Raw genomic sequence first — 20,825 nt, 5'->3', positions numbered from 1 at the left:
AAAGGCAAAATGTAGACATTTTTACCATCTAAGTATGTCCTGAAATAATTTAGAAATGTTATAAAGTAAAACTGAGAGCTCTAGGAAGAGAGGAGGAGGTCAGGGGACTCAATTCTACCTCCAACTAAGGACACTTGGACCAAAATCCTACCCTATAATGCTTGCCATCTAAGTGGCCATGGACTGCTCAAATCAGTTTTCTGGTCCTCCGTTTCCTCATATGTTTAAGAAGAATTCAAGAATTTGAGTAAATAATTTCTCAGGCCCATTTCTGCCCTAATATCCTATCATTTCATAGATTCTGAAGCCCTCTTCAAAAGGCCAAAAACAAAAGAAAATGGAAGGTTTTGTTTTATAATTATCCTAAAAGGTAGTTTTCTAATATTAGTAGAGTAAGAATTTAAGGAAAGGAAACCATGATTTACTAGTGAGCAAGTGCAAGGTCAAAGAGCATACGCAGGGGAGATTATCAGATCTCATGATTTCCACTGGGACCCTTAGTCTCTTTATGTCCCCAGTCTTCACCATCTGTAATATCCACCTGCTAGGATGAAATGCAAGCCAGGGTGTTTTAAAAAAAGAACCCTGTCACAGCTAAGGCACCGTATCTTGGAGAGAAATGCCTGACATAGTTTCCATCGTCACCAGATCCCCCTTCCCACCCCATACACCCTGCTTCTATTTAAATCCCAACCTCACTATTGTGCTGAACGTCATTCACTCAGGGCAACTGACAGGACTAAGAGTGGAGAAGAGAGCAGCATGGCCCCTGACGAAAAGCCAAGGGAGAAGCCGGCTCAAAGGGCAATAAAGAAGATCAGGACAGCAACTCTGGTTATTAGCTTAGCTCGAGGCTGGCAGCAATGGGCCAATGAGAATAGCACCAGGCAAGCCCAAGAACCTTCGGGGTGGCTGCCTGGTGGGGATAAGGAGAAAGGCGAGTCGCCCAAAGAGAGCGGCACTATGAAATCATTAGAGCCTTTCCCAGAGAAGCCAGGTATAGGAGGAGGAGGTCAGAGGTGCGTGTTGGCAAAGCCATTTTCAAATGGAGACAGAGAGTGTCTAAGCCCTCTGGCAGACGATGAACCTGGGGAGGCTCACATTAAAAGGAAAGAAGTCACCAAAACAGTGATCAACAAAGTCTATGAGCGAGGTGGGGACATAAGCCTTCTCAGCCACAGATATGAGAATGACGGGGCTGAGCCCGAGTCGTGGCAGGAGGGGAAAGACTTGGACCACATTGACAAGATCCTGAACAGCCATACTTCCCCAACCAGGAGGAGGAAGTGCTTGAACCTGGTGTCAGAACTGACCAAAGGCTGGAAAGAGATAGAGCAAGAGGAGCCCACAAGCCGCAGTGACAGCATAGACACTGAAGACAGCGGCTACGGAGGGGATGCTGACGAGCGGCCGGAGCAGGACAGCAGCAAGCAAGAGGGAGACCACGTGACTGCAGCCAGGATTAAACGGGCTGTGCCTTCCCAGTAAGTAAACTAACTGAAACTCCTCATTCCGTTCCCGGGAAAGAGACTGCTTAGACCCACAGCAGACACAGGGAGGGCGGTACATTTTTTCCTTTTTCTTATTTAAACAATGAGACAAAAGTTATTGTTTCTGGGACAGTCCCAAGAATTAAAAGTGCACGTGTTTTTACACAACAGAATCAGCGACATAACCTAGTTATGCAGTGTTGGGAGGATCTATGTGTGCTGGTGCTTCAGGAAGGGGCTGCTCCCTTCCCACTCTCCACTGCGCCTGAGGACATTTGTTACATCACCTGCCCCTCTGCCTGCAACCCAATGGGAGTGCTTCCTCCCTCCCTCCTCTGCCTGGGGTTAGGGGGGTGGAGGGGCTCACATGAGCCTTGAGGGCTGCAGTTTGGGCACTGGGTCTCCAAAAGGTTCACCATCACTGGGATGAAGCTCCAAAGTCAGAAAGATTCAGGCTCTACCTCTACTGTTGATAGGTTAATACCAATAACTATCATTTATAACTTTTAAATTTGTGAAATGCTTTGTATGTGTTATGTCATTTGGTCCTCAGCTCTATAAGACACATATATAAGACTTGTACTAGTATTATAATTCCCATTTTATGGACAGGAAAAGTCAGAGAGAGCTTAAGGGACTTTGACTGATAAGTAAGTGCCTGAGTCAGTGGACTTGAACTCAGGGCTCTCATGACTTCAGAGATAGCATTCCATCCACTGTACCATTAGCTGTCTCACACATATAAGCTGAGGGACTCACTAAACCTTCCAAGACTCCCAGGAAACTCTCCATCTATAAGTTTCAGGCCAGTTATTAAGTTTCAGTAATGTGTAGAATTTTAATGTTGAAAGAGTTCCCTGCATTGATAGAACATGGACTTGGAGCAAATAATGGCATGTGTTTGCTTGTGCACATATAACACATAACATACATGTTTGTATATGGTTTACATATATATATAAATTTCTTTTTTAATTTTATTTTCCCCAATTATATGTAAAGACAATTTTTAGCAATTAAAAAAATTTTTTGAACTCCAAATTCTCTCCCATAATCACTCACTCCCAGCCATCCCAACTCCCTCAGATGGCAAGCAATCTGATACAGACTTCACATGTGCAATCAAGTTTAGACAATCAGATATTTCACATATGTTTAGAGCTCCAAAGTTTATAGAACACTTTTCCCACAAGCGCCTTGTGAGTCAGTTAGTATAAGTGGTAACACCTTCTTACAGTGTTGAGGACATTAAGGCTTTGTAATCTGTCCAGGGTGAATTAAGTAGGATCTTTGAATCCACTTATTTAGAGGCGAAAGGTCTTCTAGTCCAACTCCCTCATAAGGAAGCCCAAAGAGAAGTAAATTCTCTGCCCAGTGTCCTATGGGTATTGAGTGCTAACACTGCATTTTGAACCCAGGTTCTGACTTCAAATCTAGTATACTTTTTATTGCATCTCCCTGCTAGGTCTCTTCACTCCAAACCCACCATTCTTTCCTCCAGATCAGCTGCCTTTGGTCTGTATTCCCTCAAAGATATATACATACCATTTAAATGAAGGACTCACAGTATAGAGTTTCTGCTTTCTATTTTGAGTCAAACTTCTAATCCACATCCTCAGCAAAGCTAAAGCCACTCTGAGTAGTATTTATTCTTAGTGAAGTATGCAATTCAGCTCAGCAATCCCTCATTGAATACCACATTCCTTTGGAGAATGGTAAACAAGATGAGGAGGAGCTGTGGATAGACTGAGTACTACCAATCCTGTTTTTAACAGTCTATAAAATTACTCAAACGATATCCACAGGGCACCAAATCTCTATGAAATTTTTCTTCCTTCCAGGATAGCAGTATACATTTTTGCTAACCATGGTAGGAAGTCTTTACCTTAATGTGAATCACAGAAATGTACACTGGAGCCTCATAATGTTTCTTGAAGGGAATAAGATATTTTGCTCTGTTCTTAAGGATAAAGAACAAATCTGTGATTTCACTGGTCTAAGGAATTCCTAATTTAACAAGTTCTCTATCAAGGAAGGGTCCCTCTGTACCTTATGGTTTTAGAAAGTTGGCCAGAGTACTAAGAGGTTAGGGATTATACAGCCATTATATGTCCAAGATGGCACTTGAACCTCAGTCTTCCTAGCTTTGAGTCCAGCTCTCTGTTTTCTATGCCACATTGCCTCTCATATCTCTGTTCATAAACTTTTATAATAAAAACAACACAAACTCATTTTCATAGTGATATATAGTTTATATAATATTTTCCTCCTATAACCTTACGAGGTAGGTGGGGGAGATAGTATTATTATCATTTCACAATAGCGGCTAGGTGGTTAAGTGGATAGAACACCAGGCCTGGCATCAGGAGGACCTGGGTTCAAATCTGACCTCAAATACTTCCTAGCTGTGTGACCTTGGACAAGTCACTTGAATCCAATTGCCTAACCTTTCTGTTCTTCTGTCTTAATCAGTTGCCTAGAAGAACAGAGAGGCTAGGCAATTCCTTAAGAGAGAAGAACAGAAAGTTTAGGCAATTGGAATTAATCAAATAGAATTGATACTAAGAAAGAAGGTAAGGATTCATAAACATAAATGAATTAATTACAATTTAAATTTTTTAATTGCCATTTTACAGATGAAGAAATTGAGGTTGGAAGTAAGTTTCAAAGACTTACTTGTAGACACCCAATTAATGTCTGAGGCCAACATTCAAACCCAGGCCTCCTCATGCCCCATCCAGCACTCTTTATACTAAACTATGATCAAGGCCATTTGATTTATCATAGTAGTTAAAGAATTCAGTTTTAACAAGATCCTAGATATAATAATTTGTCCAAAAAAAGTCAGGTGGAAATAATTTTATAATCAAGGAAAATGTCTTTTTTATTAGTATAATTCTTTTGATTTTACATTTCAGCTCTGGGTTTATAATGTTTTGAAATATGAGAAACACATGCCACCAATCAAATGATATCACTTATCTAATACTCTGAAGAAATATACAAAACAAAATATCATTTTAGATGGATACCTTTTGTAAAGTTTAAAAAAGAATTTTGATATCTCTCTCCCACCACAGTTTTTCTTTGATTCCTCATCATCGGCATAAATATGAGCCCAGATTCTTAAAGCTTAGAGTCACAAATTTCTTCAGGGTAACATAAAGTTCATGACTATTGCCTTTTCTTATTGTCCATAAGAAAAATAGTGGGGTTGGGCAAAGTCCCTGTATTAGACAAATTTGAGAAATAAGTGAAGTTTTTCCAGTTTCTTTATTCTTTCCTCCTAGCCTATCCCTTCTCTTCCATATCCTCACCCACAATGATAACTTTCCTACACTTTGAGGTAGCCGTGCCTTATTTTTTATACTGTTTATGCTTTCTTCCTATCCTCACTATCAAAACTTGCTCTCTGGAAAGCATCTAACTTTTCAACTTAGCTAGAAATGTATCTTAAAGCTTATGACATGCCTCAGGTTTGGTGCATCTTAATAGAAGTTGCAGCAAATGCTGTAAAGCCAAAGGAATCAGCCTTTAATTATCTACAAGGAAATTGGTATCCAGGTTCTCTGATGCCCCTCCTATCATACCATCTATTCAACCATCAACTCCACTTAGCATAAAACCAGCTCTGATCAAAGTTCTTCTATGCTTTAAAGACTGTAGTTTATGTGACCCAATTACCATTACATTTTTCCTGTGTCTTTGAGATCTGATGCAAGGAGCACTGGTTACCTTTAATCTCTTTCCTCATCTCTCTACTCTCCATCTTTTAGGCTTTTCCTCTATCCTTAATGAGAACAGTTAGTACTAGAAATCGGTTCATATCAGTACCTCTAAATGTCAGAGGTAATTCTAGGCCAACTCAGGCTACTTCTCCAGAAATCTAAATTCCAAGATAGCCTGATGGGACTCTTATACAGTGTTTATAACCATGATTGCTGGTGCTCACTTCTGGGAGCAGGGAGCCAATTAGATTAAGAGATTCACACTGACAAAAAGCTTCCATTTCCAAGCCCCTCTCCTTCCATCTCTCAAATAAATAAAAATAAATCTAGGTGATGTTGATTATCTAAAGACTTTATAAATTTAAAACATCCACATGAGAGAAAAATGGCTTTTAGGCGACTCAGATTTTCCTCAGATTATAGAGACAAACAAATCTGTCTTGACATAAGAAATTAAGGAGATGAGAAGACATCTGTGCCTTTTTCACTCCACTTCACCCAAGCAGAGCAGTTGAGAGTCAAGTTTATTCTTCCAATGAGAATAATTGTCATTTAAAGAAAGCAGGTAGAGACCAAAAGAAATTCTCTATTAAAATAGTGAAAATATAAAGTCTTCGGTGGAGAGAATTCACTTTTCTTATATGTTTTAATCTAATATAGTTAATGTCATTCTATTCACATTAAATTTCCATTATTTCTTTTCTAATCAAATGTGATTCTCACCTTTCTAGCCTAACTGTCTTCCTACCAGCTATCTAAATTATCACCTTATTTTCTGTAAAGATTCTAAATCCAGACCAGGTTGTATTCCAATTTTCACTTTTCCCTCTCCTACAAAGCTCTTCCTAATTTTTTCTTCACACTTCCATTTTTCCATTGTCTCCCACAGGTTTTCTATGTTTTTGCCTCCCCAACTTTTTAAAAATGCCTTGTTTCTGAGACTTTCCTGCTGGGATTTTAAATAAAGTCTCTTTGCCACTAACCAGGGCTGTTTTTCCTCCATCTAGCTAACTTTTCTCAGGAAAACTCAGAGGAGAACATGAGAAAAGGTTCATCCAGATAGTTAAAGGAACTGACTTGTTTTTCTAAAGACTAGACTGTGGATTTTTGAAAAACAGTTTCCTTTGATTTTCCTTTTTATCTGATTGGGGGGAGAAGGGAAAGGAAATATCTTTGATTCTATGATTCACTTTTATTTTTTTTTTAACCCTTACCTTCCGTCTTGGATATAATACTGTGTATTGGTTCCAAGGCAGAAGAGTGGTAAGGGCTAGGCAATGGGAGTTAAATGACTTGCCCAGGGTCACATAGCCAGGACGTTTCTGAGGTCAAATTTGAACCTAGAACCTCCCATCTCTAGGCCTGGCTCTCAATTCACTGCACTATCCAGCTACCCTCTCTGAGATTTACTTTACAAAGAAACTAAGACTCAGAAGTTAAATGACTTGCCCAAGGCCACACAGCTAGTATCTGGATATGAACCCCAAACTCCTGACTTCAAGACTAGCCTTCATTTAATGTATAGATATAAAAAAGCTATAGTTTCCATGTGTTGTTCTTCAAAACAGTTTCATAATCATTTCTGATAAGCTTTTCATTTTTCCTAGGACAGTCATGTCTAGGTGCCATTCTAGATAGAATGCTAGACTTGGAGTCAATAACACAAGTTTAAATTTTTCTTATGGGGATAGCCAAGCTTAGAGACTAGAAGTTCTGGGTTCAAATCAGACCTCAAACACTTCCTAGCTATGTGACCCTGAGCAAATTACTTAATCTCCATTGTCTAGCACTTACCACTCTTCTGCCTTGGAACCAATACACAGTATTGATTTTAAAACAGAAGGTTAAGGGTTTTTTAAAAAAAGCCCTGGCAAATTATCTAACTTTTCTTAGCCCCAGTTTTCCTATCTACAAAATGATGATAAGCACCTACCTCATTGGATGGTTAAGAAGATTCAATGAGATAATACTTGTAAATTTTTTTGCAAACCTTAAAGCACTCTATAAATGCTAGATTGTAATAAGGTTAAAGTAAGAACCTTGGGGGCAGCTGGGTAGCTCAGTGGATTGAGAGCCAGGCCTAGAGACAGGAGGTCCTTGGTTCAAATCTAGCCTCAGACACTTCCCAGCTGTGTGACCCTGGACAAGTCACTTGACCCCCATTGCCTACCCTTACCACTCTTTTGCCTTGGAGCCAATATAACAGTATTGACTCCGAGATGGAAGGTAAGGGTTTAAAAAAAATAATAATAATAAAGTAAGAACCTTTCACTCAAACAAAAATATTTGCCTTTAATAGCAAGGAATTATTTTTATTTTTTTGTTAATAAAGAAATTTTCCATGGTTATATGATTCATGTTCTTTCCCACCCCTCTTCCCATAACCAATGCACAATTCTGCTAGGTTTTACATGTGTCATTAATCAAGACCTATTTCCCTATTACTGATAGTTACAGTAGAGTGATCATTTAGAGTCTACATCCCCAATCATATCCCCATCAACCTATGTGATCAAGCAGATGTTTTTCTTCTGTATTTCTACAGCTCTTCCTCTGAATATGGATAGTGTTCTTTCTCATAAGTCCCTCAGAAATGTCTTGGATCATTGAATTGCTGCTAGTAGAGAAGTCATGGAATTATTTTTAGATTGTTAACAGAAAAAAATTTTCAGAAAGGAATTGGGGAGTTTTCTTTAGCAAATAAAACAAGATCAGAATATTATGATTTTTTTTACTTGAAGGTACTACAGTGCCTTCAAGTAAAAAAAAAAATCTTAAGATTTTTAGATAATAGACTTTTAATACATGCTTATCATTTGATTTAGAAAAGTTTTGGTTATCAGAATCTGTAAATAAATGATAGAAGAAACACATTTTTGTCTAAATTCAGAAAGCCATCATGAGTTCCATAGACAAATTGTCTGAATCTCAGTGTCTCATGGTTCTCTTGATTTCTTATTATTTTATATAGACTCAATATTCAAATTTCATTCCCATTGTTGTTTGAAAAAGGGAAACTGGATTGAGTCTATAGCTGACCAAGAAAAATGCATTAAGTCTATAATCGAGACCATAATTTTGAGCTTATAAAATTTGTCAGTATGTAATGAATTCTATAATTTAAAATTTAACATAAAGAAAAAATAAGTATGAAGATACTCAGAGCTCCAGATACAGTCTCTTGTTTTGAAAAACTCACCCCTAGAGTTAGTGAAAATCTGCCATCTAGTGGTTATCATTTTGACAGAAATAAGAGTATTAGCATTCAAACATTTAGCACTGCCATAGCAAATGGAATGGAAATGTCAGTGGAATTACCCAGCTCATTCCTTTTAATAAATATTTATTAGCATCTGTGTATATATCTAGATATTTCAATCAAGAATTGACCCAAACCTTTCTATTAAATGAAATAAACATCAAAGGCATACTTGCTTTTGTTTTAGCAAATAAGAATTGAATATAAAACTTTAAGAGTTAGTTCAGGCTTTTCTAGGCTTGGTTGCATAGTTCTTATATTGACTACTAGTTTCATATGGGAATGTTCAATTTTATTGTATTTTTTCTAGTATAATTTTGTTTCATGGTTAACATTCAATATCCTCCAGAGCAACAGTCATATTTGCTATTTAAGCTTTGGGGAATTGATAATCCTTAATATTACAAACCAGTGATATTTGTACAAGTGTTTGCCCTGGATTTAGGTAAATCCAATATTTTTAAAAAAAAAGATTTTAAAATAGCTACTGTAGAGGCTGAAATTTCAGAATCACTTATTGCAAAAGTATTCATCTCGAAGGTCATAGTCATGAATTTTTGACATGGGAAGGACATTAGAGCATTGAGTTTCATTCCTTCATTTTATGAATGAGAAAACTGAGAACTGAGGCAATGAGAGGTTAGATGACTTGTGCAGGTCCTTTAAAGAGTTCTTTAAAAGTGGTTCCATTTTTAAAATACATTTTCATGTAATTTTCCAAAAAAGCATTTACCTTTGTTATGTAAATCCAATGGCATAGGATCTGGAGCTGGGTAAAGGTAAATCTTATGAGAAATACTTAAGATATAATTAGTGAATCTCAAAGAATCACACACTGCACTAGATGTGGTTTAAATGGTGAATCTGCTAAACTTAAACTCCAGGTATAACAGTATCCCAGAGTTACCAGGCAGACAATGAATCTGCAGTTAAAATTATACAAATATCTTGTCTAACTGACACTCTGTACTAATGGATAACACTTAGGTTGAATGTGAATTAAACTCTGCTTTGTAAGTGTCTCAACAGGGCTGGCTCTGGGGGTGGGATCCAACTCATTAGAGTCTCAACTGAACCCTAACACCTTCCTACAATATCCCCATTATAGCTTTGCTAGTTTGGGAAGGTCACTGAGTTTACTCCCTCATAAGTCTTCCCAGGGGGTGGGAGTGAGTGAATAGCTGATCTGGACCATTGAAAGCTAACAAGGGGGGTGTCTAGATACTCACCCCACCCCTACCATAAATACTCACCCTATACAGCTTTGAAAGGTATAATACTCCTCTTCCCTTCAAATATCCCAAGGATGTGATCTACTAAAGCTTAGGATTCTTGATGAAGTCAAATCTGAAGTAAGTTTAAAGATTTATTACTGATGTAAGTTTAAAGATTTATTACTAACAAGCTTAGGGAAGGGAAACAGGAAATGGCTAGGAAGAAGGGAACAGGATGTCCTTAATTAATTAGTGCTAATGATGTTATTGATGATTTTGGAAATGATGTTAATCAGGTTTGACAGATGCCAGCCTGGTTGGGCCATGCTGGCCCAACCTAAGTCAAGGTTACTCTGCTAATAAGGTGTTGATGTTTCTTCTCAGTGGTTAATCCAGGATCAGGGACTGATGAAGTAGTTGAAATAGGTTGCTGCTTGATGGTTGAATAAGCTCACCTAAGACCTACCCCAAAACCACCCTTTCCAACCCAATTTCAAATCTGAGATCCCTGTCAGTTCAAAATCCTAACTTTTATATCTGAGCCCCAACTGCCCTTGGCACCTGCCAAGCTCCTGCCAGGCTCGGTTCATTCTATATTCCAAGCAGGTAACTGTCCATCATCTTGATTTCAACATGGCTATACAATTTATCATTACACCTTGTGATTCTGAAATCAGTACTACAGAGAGAAGAGGGGGCAGAAATTATCATAGAAGAATATTTTGATAATTTTGATATCCCTCAATGTTGAAATTCTTTCTTTTCTCACTTTTAGGGCAAGCCGGTTTGCAGAAAATCTCAGCAGCAAGGCCCAGAGGAAATACAGCCAAGTGAACAGCTTGAAGGGAAGATGGCAAAAGTGGGCTGATGAGCATGTGCAGTCACAAAAACTGAATCCCTTCAGTGAAGAGTTTGATCATGAATTGGCTATGTCCACCCGCTTGCACAAAGGGGACGAGGGTTATGGACGTCCCAAAGAGGGAACAAAAACGGCTGAACGGGCCAAGAGAGCAGAAGAACACATCTACAGGGAAATCATGGATCTGTGTTTTGTAATCCGAACAATGGCTCGCCACAGACGAGATGGCAAAATCCAAGTCACTTTTGGAGAACTCTTTGACAGATACGTACGGATTTCTGATAAGGTGGTGGGCATTCTTATGAGAGCCAGGAAACATGGACTTGTCCACTTTGAAGGGGAAATGCTATGGCAAGGCAGAGATGACAATGTAGTGATTACACTCCTACAGTGACCATTGAGAGTCATGAGTAGATCACATGAGTCATCTAATCTTGCTATTAGCCACGGATGGTGAAGAAATATAAATGCAAACTACTAAGTAGCAGACTTTCAAATATTAAATTATTATTTTTACAACTTTGTAGCAAGTCGGATCCTCTTCTGTTTAGGAAAAATCTTGGGACATTTGAGAAAATAAACAGAAATGATTAATATTATTTAATAATGTCACACACCTTTGAAAAGCTATTTTTCTCCAATCAATGAAGGCCATTTTCTGGTCTAAAAATCATTGGCTATTTAGTATAGAAGTCAAATGTTATTGGATTTTAAGCAAAGGTACAAATCATAAGGATGAAAAACAATATTAGCAATAAGAAAAAGCCAGGAATGCTAATGGTAGTACCACAAACTACAAAAGCAAGAATAGCCATAAGAGCTGTTTACATTTTTATTGTGGCATCATCTTATTAGATTCTCATGATTACTCCTGTAGGCAAATAGTATAAATATCATTATTCTCATTTTCCAGATGAGAAAACTGGCTCTGAGAGGTTGTTATTCATCCAAGGCCACAAAACAAGTACTTGCGATAAGCTGAGACTCAAACCCATTTTTCTAACTGAGTCCAGCACTGTTTCTAGAACCATAGTTTTTGAGGTGTGACCATTTTTTTCTGGTAATACTACTGACTTAAATTATTATATACATATATATATATATATATATATTGTTTTCTTGGAATTATAGCATCCAACAGACTCTAAAGTCATTAAATATGATCCTGACATCCTTCAGAATTCTCAATATGAACTCAGGCTATTGGGCAAGTTGCCAAGAGTCTTATGGCCTACTCATCGGGTGCCATGTATGAGTAGCACATCCAAAACCAAGCACCTGGGGATCTTGGACATTTTCCATCATTCAGTGTTTAGGACAACAGGGGTGGAATACCCAACAGAGTGAGGATAATTCTTTAACCCAGTTCAAAAAGCATTTATTAAGGGACAAATGTTTTCAAGGATAAGACAAAATAACAAAACACTCCTTACCTTCAAGTTTCATGAGTTCCCAAAGCTTATGGCTCAAAATTGTACAGATCATGAGAGAATTATTTTATTACATGTACATAAAAATCTCCAGGAACATATCTTATGATGTTATTGGAAATGGCTGGCAATGTTTTCTTGTGTTCTGCCTCCAGAAAAGTTGACAAAAAATTAAAACGAAAAAGTTATAAAGTTAAATTTAATTTAAACTTCTTTTTTTCAATAAAGCATTCTCAATTTTAAAAAAAGTAAATAGAAAAATGGCCCTGTCATCCTAATATTAAGCAATATAACTTAAAAATGGATTCATTGTTTAAAACAATAAGACAAATACAATTTCCAACAGTATTAATTCATGGTAGATATTCTTGCTTAATGTAGAGAAATAATTTCACATATCATATCAGTTTCTAAGAATAAAGATTATATTTCCATGATACAAGTGGAACTTAAATGATGACAAAGTAAACATCTGTCACACAGGGAGTGGAAATATTGACATGATATCTGGGATTAAGATAATTCCACAAGATTTAGCAAAAGTTACTAAGGATGTGTCTAAGACTACCTTAGTAGTATAATTTCTAGCATGAATAAAAGATATACAAATAATTCATAATGACAATGAGGAATATATAAACATACCATGATTCCCTTTACAACAATGGCCACTCACAAAATATAATATGAGCACACAGGCAAGGAAAAATACTAATTGGAGTCAGAGATCTAGGGGTTATATATGTTTTTCTCTTTCAAACTGAAAGTTCAAATGTCTTCTTACTGAAGAAAAAGTATACATTTTTCTTTCAATGAAGTTTGAACAAAGCAAAAAATTAAATACAATTTTTTCAAATGTATGTGTGTGTTTTTAAAAGAATCAACAGATATGTATGACTGTGTTCTTACAACAATGACCAACACAGAAGTATGTTTTGCATGACAATAAAAAGGGGAAAAAGGGGAAAAAAGATTCAACAGAATGCACCATTGTACCTAAGCATAAAACTCATGTCAAATCTTAACAGCAAAAAATTCAAGAATAAAGAGTATTTTTCAAAAAATTTTTGTATTTCTGTATTTTGATTTGTAAGACAAATTAAAAGAAAACTTTTTAAAATTACCTTCTTGCGTGAAATATCCTGCAGTTAGAAAAATTTGACTTGTTTGACTTCTTGCAACTCCCTTTAAATAAGTGAACTTTGGTGAAGCCTTTAAATCACTAGGGAGGGCATCTGTCATTTAATACATTTATTATTAGTGAGTAGTCAATTTAAAATACAATTCTTTGGAATAACATGTAAAGAAGACCAAGATTATAGCTTGATCCCTGTATAGATAACTTTGGGTTGACTATATGATTCACAGATAGACTGCAATCCTGAAACCAATTGGTTAGATTTGTGCTATTGGTCACCAGAGTTATCAGATGAGGGTATGGGTATAAGTATGGATAATTGTGAAATGGAACTCAAAGCTCATACTATGACTGTAGCATCATCTGCATGTTCTAAGAATGGCATGTTTTACCTTCGTATATTGATTGCAACATTAATAAAGTCTCTGCTAGGTGTAAATCACCGTGTTCTGAAACAAGCTACAAATTTAGGTGATTGCGTCAAATTCTTTTTTGTAAGAAGTTTGACTAAAAAGTAATGATTGACCTTCATCTGGGCTTCATTAGATTATAACCAGACCTCATCTCATTGGAGTTTTCTTCCATTTCCATTCTATTCTTCTAGACCTTCTGTTTTAAAAAGAACTGAACTGACAATCAGGCTAGTGCTACAGTTAAGGCGGACAGTCAAGTTCCTCTCCATCGCTCCTCTATCTACCATAGTGTAATAATCTGAGACCTCCCCAGGCAGGACACTGAACCCTGGAGATGACCCCTTCAGGGACCAATTGAAGTGCATATGGCAGTGAGACTTCGGATAGGTGCTTTGACAGGGTGTGCTCTGTCAGTCATCACTGAACTTGTGTATCATTCAATAAGTTAGTCAACAGGCATTTTTAAGCCTCTACTATTATGTGCCAGGCACTGGACTATGTCCTAGAGATAGAGAAAGGGGAAAGGAGCTCATATTATAACAGGGAACATAACATTCAAATAACCAGAAACATATAAGATAGAGAGAGCAAATGAGAGGTTGATGTTGTTTGTCCTTCCTTTTTCAGAGAGGACCAATGGCATCATGGTGATACCTTAACTTGCACAAGAGTTGGATTTAGTTGAGGCAATTGCACAAAGTCATCAGCCTCTATCTCTCTTCCATAATCATCAAAGTCCATTGGCAAGACAGAAGTCAGATGACTGGTGATGGCCCAGGATGGAATGAGTGAATGACCTTGGCATCTTTGATGTCTGATCAAGCTCTAAGTTCTCCACATCTGCCTCAACCACCTTCATGGCTCTTGAAACAAATTATTCTCATCTGCCCATTGCATTGGGGGAAGGCTTCATATGCTTAGAAATCTCCCTAACTCACTGATGAGTTGAAGGTCTGTCAACTACCTTCAAATTGGTTTAGTCCATTTGCCAGAATGGTTTTACCAGGATATGCCCAATGTACATGCAATAACTTCTTGGAGCCACAGGTGAGAGTTAGGTGAAGATGTTCACCAAAGGCAGATGAGAAGCAATGGAAAGAGCTCAGTTAAGTCCTCACACCAGAGGTGCTAGACCTCCCTGCATACTCCCTACATCCCCAACTTTTTTGGTAATGCTTACTGAATGAATGAATGATTGCCATATGGAACCATTGTCTCATACTGACAGAGTGACATTAAAAATGCCAGATTTTTTTGAAATGTAAGATTAAAAATTAATACCCAATACTCCAAGTATTATATTTTTATAAGATTTATTAATAATAACTTGAAATAGGAGAAGTGATAGCCTTAGTAAAGAGAAGCTTCCCAGACCACACATGCGGGAGAAGAGGAGCACAGAGAGCACTGCCAGAGAAGAGAGAGCAGGGTTACACATACAACTTCATCTATACAACATAAGCACACAACTTAGGGACAAAAAGAAAAGGGATGCTGGGTAATGTAGTTCAGGAATAATATTTCTATTTACACACAAATAAGCTTTTAAATTTATTTATTTATTTGTTCATCTGCTGCATTAAAAAACCCAGTTAACTCACTCACTCCTCTTCCCTCAACAGAGAAGGTATCCATTTGACAAAAAGATATATGTAGATATAATGTCTTATTTCTTTGTATCAGTTCTTCCTCTGGAGGTGGAAATGCACATGTCGTTCTTCAAACAATATAACTTTATATAATATTCTCTTGGTTCTGCTCACTTCATTCTTCATAATTTCATGCAGGTCATTCCATGTTTTTCCAAAATTAATCTGCTTGTCATTTCTTACAACACAGTAGTATTCCATCACAATCACATGCCACAACTTGTTTAGCCATTCTCCAATTGTTGGGCATCCCATCAGTTTCCAGTTCTTTGCCAGTACATAGAGAGCTGCTATAAATATTTTAGAACATATAGGTTTTTTTTCCCTTTCCTCTGATTACCTTAGGAAATAACCTAACAGGGTTAATGCTGGATCAAAAGGTATACATGGTTTTGTAACTCTTTAAGCATAATTTCAGATTGCTCTCCAAATGGTTGGACTTCACAATTTTATCAACAATGTATTAAGGTCCCTGTTTTTCTCTGACATTTGTCATTTCACCCTTTTATCACTTAAGCCAATCATCTAGCCATGCTATCCCCAGCTTGTGTGTTTGTGTGTGTGTGAAATTGATTTTTTGAACCTTAGTGTAAGAATTTACTCTTATCACTAATTGTATTTTCTCTTTTTTATATTTGGCTCCATGATTTCATCTGTTAAGATATTTTAATCCTAATTTTTGCCATCAAATAAGTTATCTATCCTTTCCAAAAAACTAGTTATCTCCATGTGGATTAAAGACATTATCTGACCAACAAATAAAAAGTTACTTTGATAGTCTTCTCTATGCTGATAGAAGATTTTTTCCACTGGTACAAAAGATCGAAGTTGCCCTCTATATACATTATAAATTTCATTTTTAATTTTTTATTCCAAAGAACATATTTAGAATGTTTTTATTCCAATTACAAATTCTTTAGATCTTCAACTGTGTTATTTTGATAGCTAAAATGTGTCCCCTTTTTTATTTGAACATAATTTTATTTTCAGGTTCAATTTCTCATGCATCTCTTCCCTTCCCCCATTGAGAAAACAATCTCAATTAACTCTCTGAGTTCATTTTCTCTCTGCCTGGAAGTTTGTATCATGTTTTATTATGATTTCTGTGGAATTAGGGTTAGTCATTTTGTTGGTCAGAGTATCTAAATCATTTTAAATTCTTTGTCTTTACAATATTATTGTTATTGTAGAAATTATTCTCCTGGATCTGCTCACTTCACTTTGTATCAGTTCGTACAAGTTTTTTCAAGTTTCTCTGAAACAATCCCTTTCATCATTTTTTAGAGTATAACAATGTTCCATCACACTCGTATATCATAACTTGTTGAGCACCTCTCCAGTTTCCATTTCTTTGCTACCATGATAAAAGCTGCTAAATATTTTCATACATTTGAAAATTTTTATTTTTTATTTGATCTTTTTGGGGTTTAGATCTATTAGCAATATTGCTAAGTTAAGAGGGCATTCATGTTTTAAAAGCTTTGGGGGCTTTAGTTCCAAATTGATTTCCATAATGGCTGGACCAATTCAGTTACACTAACCATGAATTAATGTACCCATTTTCCCACAACTTCTCCAACATTTTTCATCTTTCAATTCTCCAATCTCATGGTCATTAGGTGGTACCTCAGAGTTGTAGTAGTTTTCATTTCCCTAATTATTAGTGACTTGCAGGAATTTAAATAACTTAGATTTCTTCCTCTGTAATGTGCTATTCAAATCTTTGACAATTTTTCATTTGAAGAATGGCTATTTTTGTATGTGAATTGAATAAATTTTCTGTTTGTTTTAGAAATGAGGGTTTTATAGAAGGAATTTATTGTTATTTATCATGTACCCAAATTTTTTCTAATCTTAGCTTCATGATTTTTTAAGCTTCTTCATTTTTTTTAGTTCCTATTTGTCCATTTTTCTTTCCATGAGCCTCTCTACCTCTTATATGGTCAAGAATTCTTTTATTATCCCTGGTTCTAAAAGATAATTTCTTCTAACCTCCTCTAAGTTATGACATCATCCTTAATATTTAAACCATGAATCTATTTGGAACTTGTTGTGATCTTTAGTGTGAGATGTTGGTCTATACCTAGTTTCTGCCAGTTTGCATTCCAGTTTTTCCATTAATCTTTGGATTGTACCTAATCTGCTCAATTGATCAACCTTTTTATTTCTTAACAGATACAAATCATTTTAACAATTCCTTTTAGTAGGAGACTCCCATTTCTATTTCCATTCCCTTTGGTTTTATAAATTATCTTGAAATCCTTGATATTTTGTCCCTCCAGATTAATTTTATTTTTATTTTTTAAACTCTATAAAGTAATCCTTTAGTAGTTTGAATGATATTTAAGTTAATTTTGATAGTACTGTTATTTTTATTAAAACAAATCAGCCTTCCTACGTAATTAATATTTCTCCAACTTTAGATGTATCTTTATTGATTTAGAAAGTATAATTTCATACATGGAGTTCTTATATGTGTCATGACAGGTAGACTTTCCAGTATTTTTTACTACCTATAGCAATTTGAAGTGAAATTTGTGTTTCTATCTCTTCCTGCTGGGTTTGTTGGTAATATGTAGAAAAGCTGGCTATTTATATGGGTTTACTTTATATCTTGCAATTTTCCTGAAGTTGTTAATTTATTAGGTAGCAAACCTTTGGACTTTACCATCATATCTCAAGAATTTCATCATTCTACAATACCACTTCAAATTCAGCATTTACAGCTTATCAGATTCTGGGAAGAAAACAATGGAGCTGAATATAACTTCTACTTAAGGAGAATCCTGGGCCAATCATCTTTTTATTTCACACATTGGTTGTACTCCTCTGAATGTTATTAGGCCCCCGTGTCTGATATCTTTCACTCTCTCTACTTTTCAGCTCCTTTTTGTGTGTTGTAGTCTCTCATTAGATTGTAAGCTCCTTGAAGGGAGGGATTGTCTTTCTTTATCTTTCATTCGTATTCCTTAATACCATGCTTGGCACATAATAGGCACTTAATACATCTTTACTGAGTTACTTTTTTCACTGTGTTTTTAGTTGGTTCTCTAATGTTCTCTAAGTAAGCATCATATCATCACACTGTAATTCTGTTTCCTTCTTTCATGCATATTTCTTCAATTTCTTTCCTTTGTTTTATTGTTTATAGCTAAAAATTCTGGCACTATACTGAATAGTAATGGTGATAATAGACATCCTTGCTTTACTCCTAATCTTATTGGAAAGGCCTCTAGGCCATTCCCTTTGCAGATGATCCTAGATCTTGGTTTTAGATAGATCCTACTTATTATGTTAAATAAAGCATTATTTTTTCCTATTCTTTCCAGCGTTTTTTTTTTTAAACCCTTGTACTTCGGTGTATTGTCTCATAGGTGGAAGATTGGTAAGGGTGGGCAATGGGGGTCAAGTGACTTGCCCAGGGTCACACAGCTGGGAAGTGGCTGAGGCCCGGTTTGAACCTAGGACCTCCTGTCTCTAGGCCTGACTCTCACTCCACTGAGCTACCCAGCTGCCTCTCCAGTGTTGTTTTTTTTAAAGGAATTAGCATGGTATCTTGTCAAAATATTTTCTCTACTGATATAACTATATGAAATTTGTTGTCCTTGCTATTAATATAGTCAATTGTGTTATGCATTCATCTCATTCACATCCTCACGTATAACTATTAATTGTGTTTCCCTCCATCCTATTCTCTCTCATACTTTTTCTTTGTTTCTAGCCTGCTCTCTAAGTTTGTTTTATTTATTTTAAAAAATTTTTTAAAACCCTAATATCTTTCATATATATCCTTCTATATTAATTTTGTTACAGGGCTAGGCAAATGGGGGTTAAGTGACTTGCCCAGGGTCACACAGCTAGGAAGTGTCTGAGGCCAGATTTGAACCTAGGACCTCCTGTCTCTAGGCCTGGCTCTCAATCCACTGAGCCATCCAGCCGCCCCCAAGTTTGTTTTATTTAAAATGAAAACTCTCTCTTGACCTCTTCTCTCTCCTATTTTCCCCCTTTCCTCCCTCTTTTCTGAGTTCCATATGATTGCTTTCTCATTCATGCTTGCTTTTTTATGCTTTCTTGATTGCTGGGTTTGTATGTCAAATTTTCTACTTTAGCTCTGGTCTTTTCATTGTAAATTTTTGGAAGTCATATACTTCATTAATGACCCATTTCCCCCTATAGGATTCTATTCAATTTTTCGGGAAATGTTTTCTTGGCTGTAAACCTGTATCTTTTGCATTTTGAAGTATCATGCTTCAAGATCTCTGCTTCTTTGTAATACTAGCTATAAAAATATTTGTGATCCTGATTGTAGCTCTTTAATACTTGAATACTTGATTTTGGCTATAATGATTCTGGAAGTTGTCATTTTGGAGTTCTTTCAGGTAATTATTTCCATTTCCATTTTCCCCTCTGATCCTAATATTTCTGAGTATTTTCTTTTATTTCTTGAAATATGAGGTCCATGATCTTTCTTTATTGGGAGAGGGAGATCATGTCTTTCAGGTACTCCAAAAGACGTTAAATTCTCTCTCCTTGATCTATTTTTAAGGTCAGTTAATTTTAACTATGAAATGCCTTCCTTACATTTTCTTCTATTTCAAAGAAATCTTTTGGTATAGTTTTACCAGTTCTTCTTGTCTCATTGAGTCAGCAGCTTCTATTTGGTAAATTCTGGTTTTCAGAAAGTTTTTTTCCCCTTGTTTCAGGATTCATACCTCTTCTAAGTATTTTCTTTTCTAAATTTTCTTCCAAGGAAGCAGATCCAAATGGTGATTTAATAGCAGCAAAAGCTGGAACCACTCTGAGAATCCTTCGAAACTAAATTTTTCTTCCCTAATTGCAATTTATTTTCCCATTTTTCTCTCTAGTGCTGTTTTTAAAATAATTTTAACTCTTAATTTAAAAAAATCTTATTTCATATTTTCTAGCAATTCTAGTTGGACTTCTAACCATGCTTTGTCTTATTTTGAGGCTTTACACATTCTCTTTTCGGTTTGTATCTTGGACCTTCCTACATTTTGGAGTAACATACTCCAAGATCTCTGCTCTTTTGTAGTAGTGGCTATAAAATTATTTATGATCCAGACTGTAGCTTTTTAGTACTTGAATTTTCTGATTTCTTGCAATATTTTTTGTAGAAGATAATAGCCCTTTATGGAGGGATTCTTTTTGTTTGCTTATTCTTCCCATCTACCTCTTGACATTAGACTTACAATTAATTTGGGCTCTATATACTTCTGGAGGTAATTTTTAGGCTGAGCTCTTGTCCTTTTAGGTCCTTCTGCTATTTTTTTCTACTATTCTAGGATATCAGGGACAGTTCAAGTTAAGAGAGTTAAAAGATGTCAGGGTTCTTAAAGTGGTTTGACTGGGAAAAGTCTGATGACTAGCCACCTGGTCTGAGCTCTTCAAGTATCTTACCTGAGTTAGGGTCCTGTGAACCTATGGCTGGATATGAGTTCCAGGAGTATTGCTAGACTCAGCCATGATTGGCTTACAAAGTTCTGCAGTTGGAAAGTGACTAAACTTCAATCTGGGATTCCTGTTCTGATTATTCTTCTGCAGACTTCAGACTTGGTTGGGGACTCTAACTTAGACTCTATGGGGTCAGAAATTACACAGTTGGTGCTTGCTTCCAAATTTGCACT

The 20,825-nt window shown here is 36.3% G+C and overlaps 1 protein-coding gene across 1 annotated transcript; it reads left to right on the top strand.

Annotated features, from left to right (window-relative positions):
- The first annotated feature begins 738 nt into the window (after window positions 1-738).
- ABRA (actin binding Rho activating protein) lies at window positions 739-11,069 on the top strand. Its single transcript, XM_044658254.1, has 2 exons — window positions 739-1,484; window positions 10,467-11,069. The coding sequence occupies exons 1-2, from the start codon at window positions 763-765 to the stop codon at window positions 10,942-10,944; spliced, it is 1,200 nt and encodes a 399-aa protein (XP_044514189.1). The 5' UTR covers window positions 739-762; the 3' UTR covers window positions 10,945-11,069.
- The last annotated feature ends 9,756 nt before the right edge of the window (window positions 11,070-20,825 follow it).

This window comes from Gracilinanus agilis, chromosome 1, assembly GCF_016433145.1.
Source record: "Gracilinanus agilis isolate LMUSP501 chromosome 1, AgileGrace, whole genome shotgun sequence".
NCBI lineage: Eukaryota > Metazoa > Chordata > Mammalia > Didelphimorphia > Didelphidae > Gracilinanus > Gracilinanus agilis.
The sequence above is the reverse complement of the archived record's forward strand: the minus strand, read 5'-3'. Positions and strand labels throughout refer to the sequence as shown.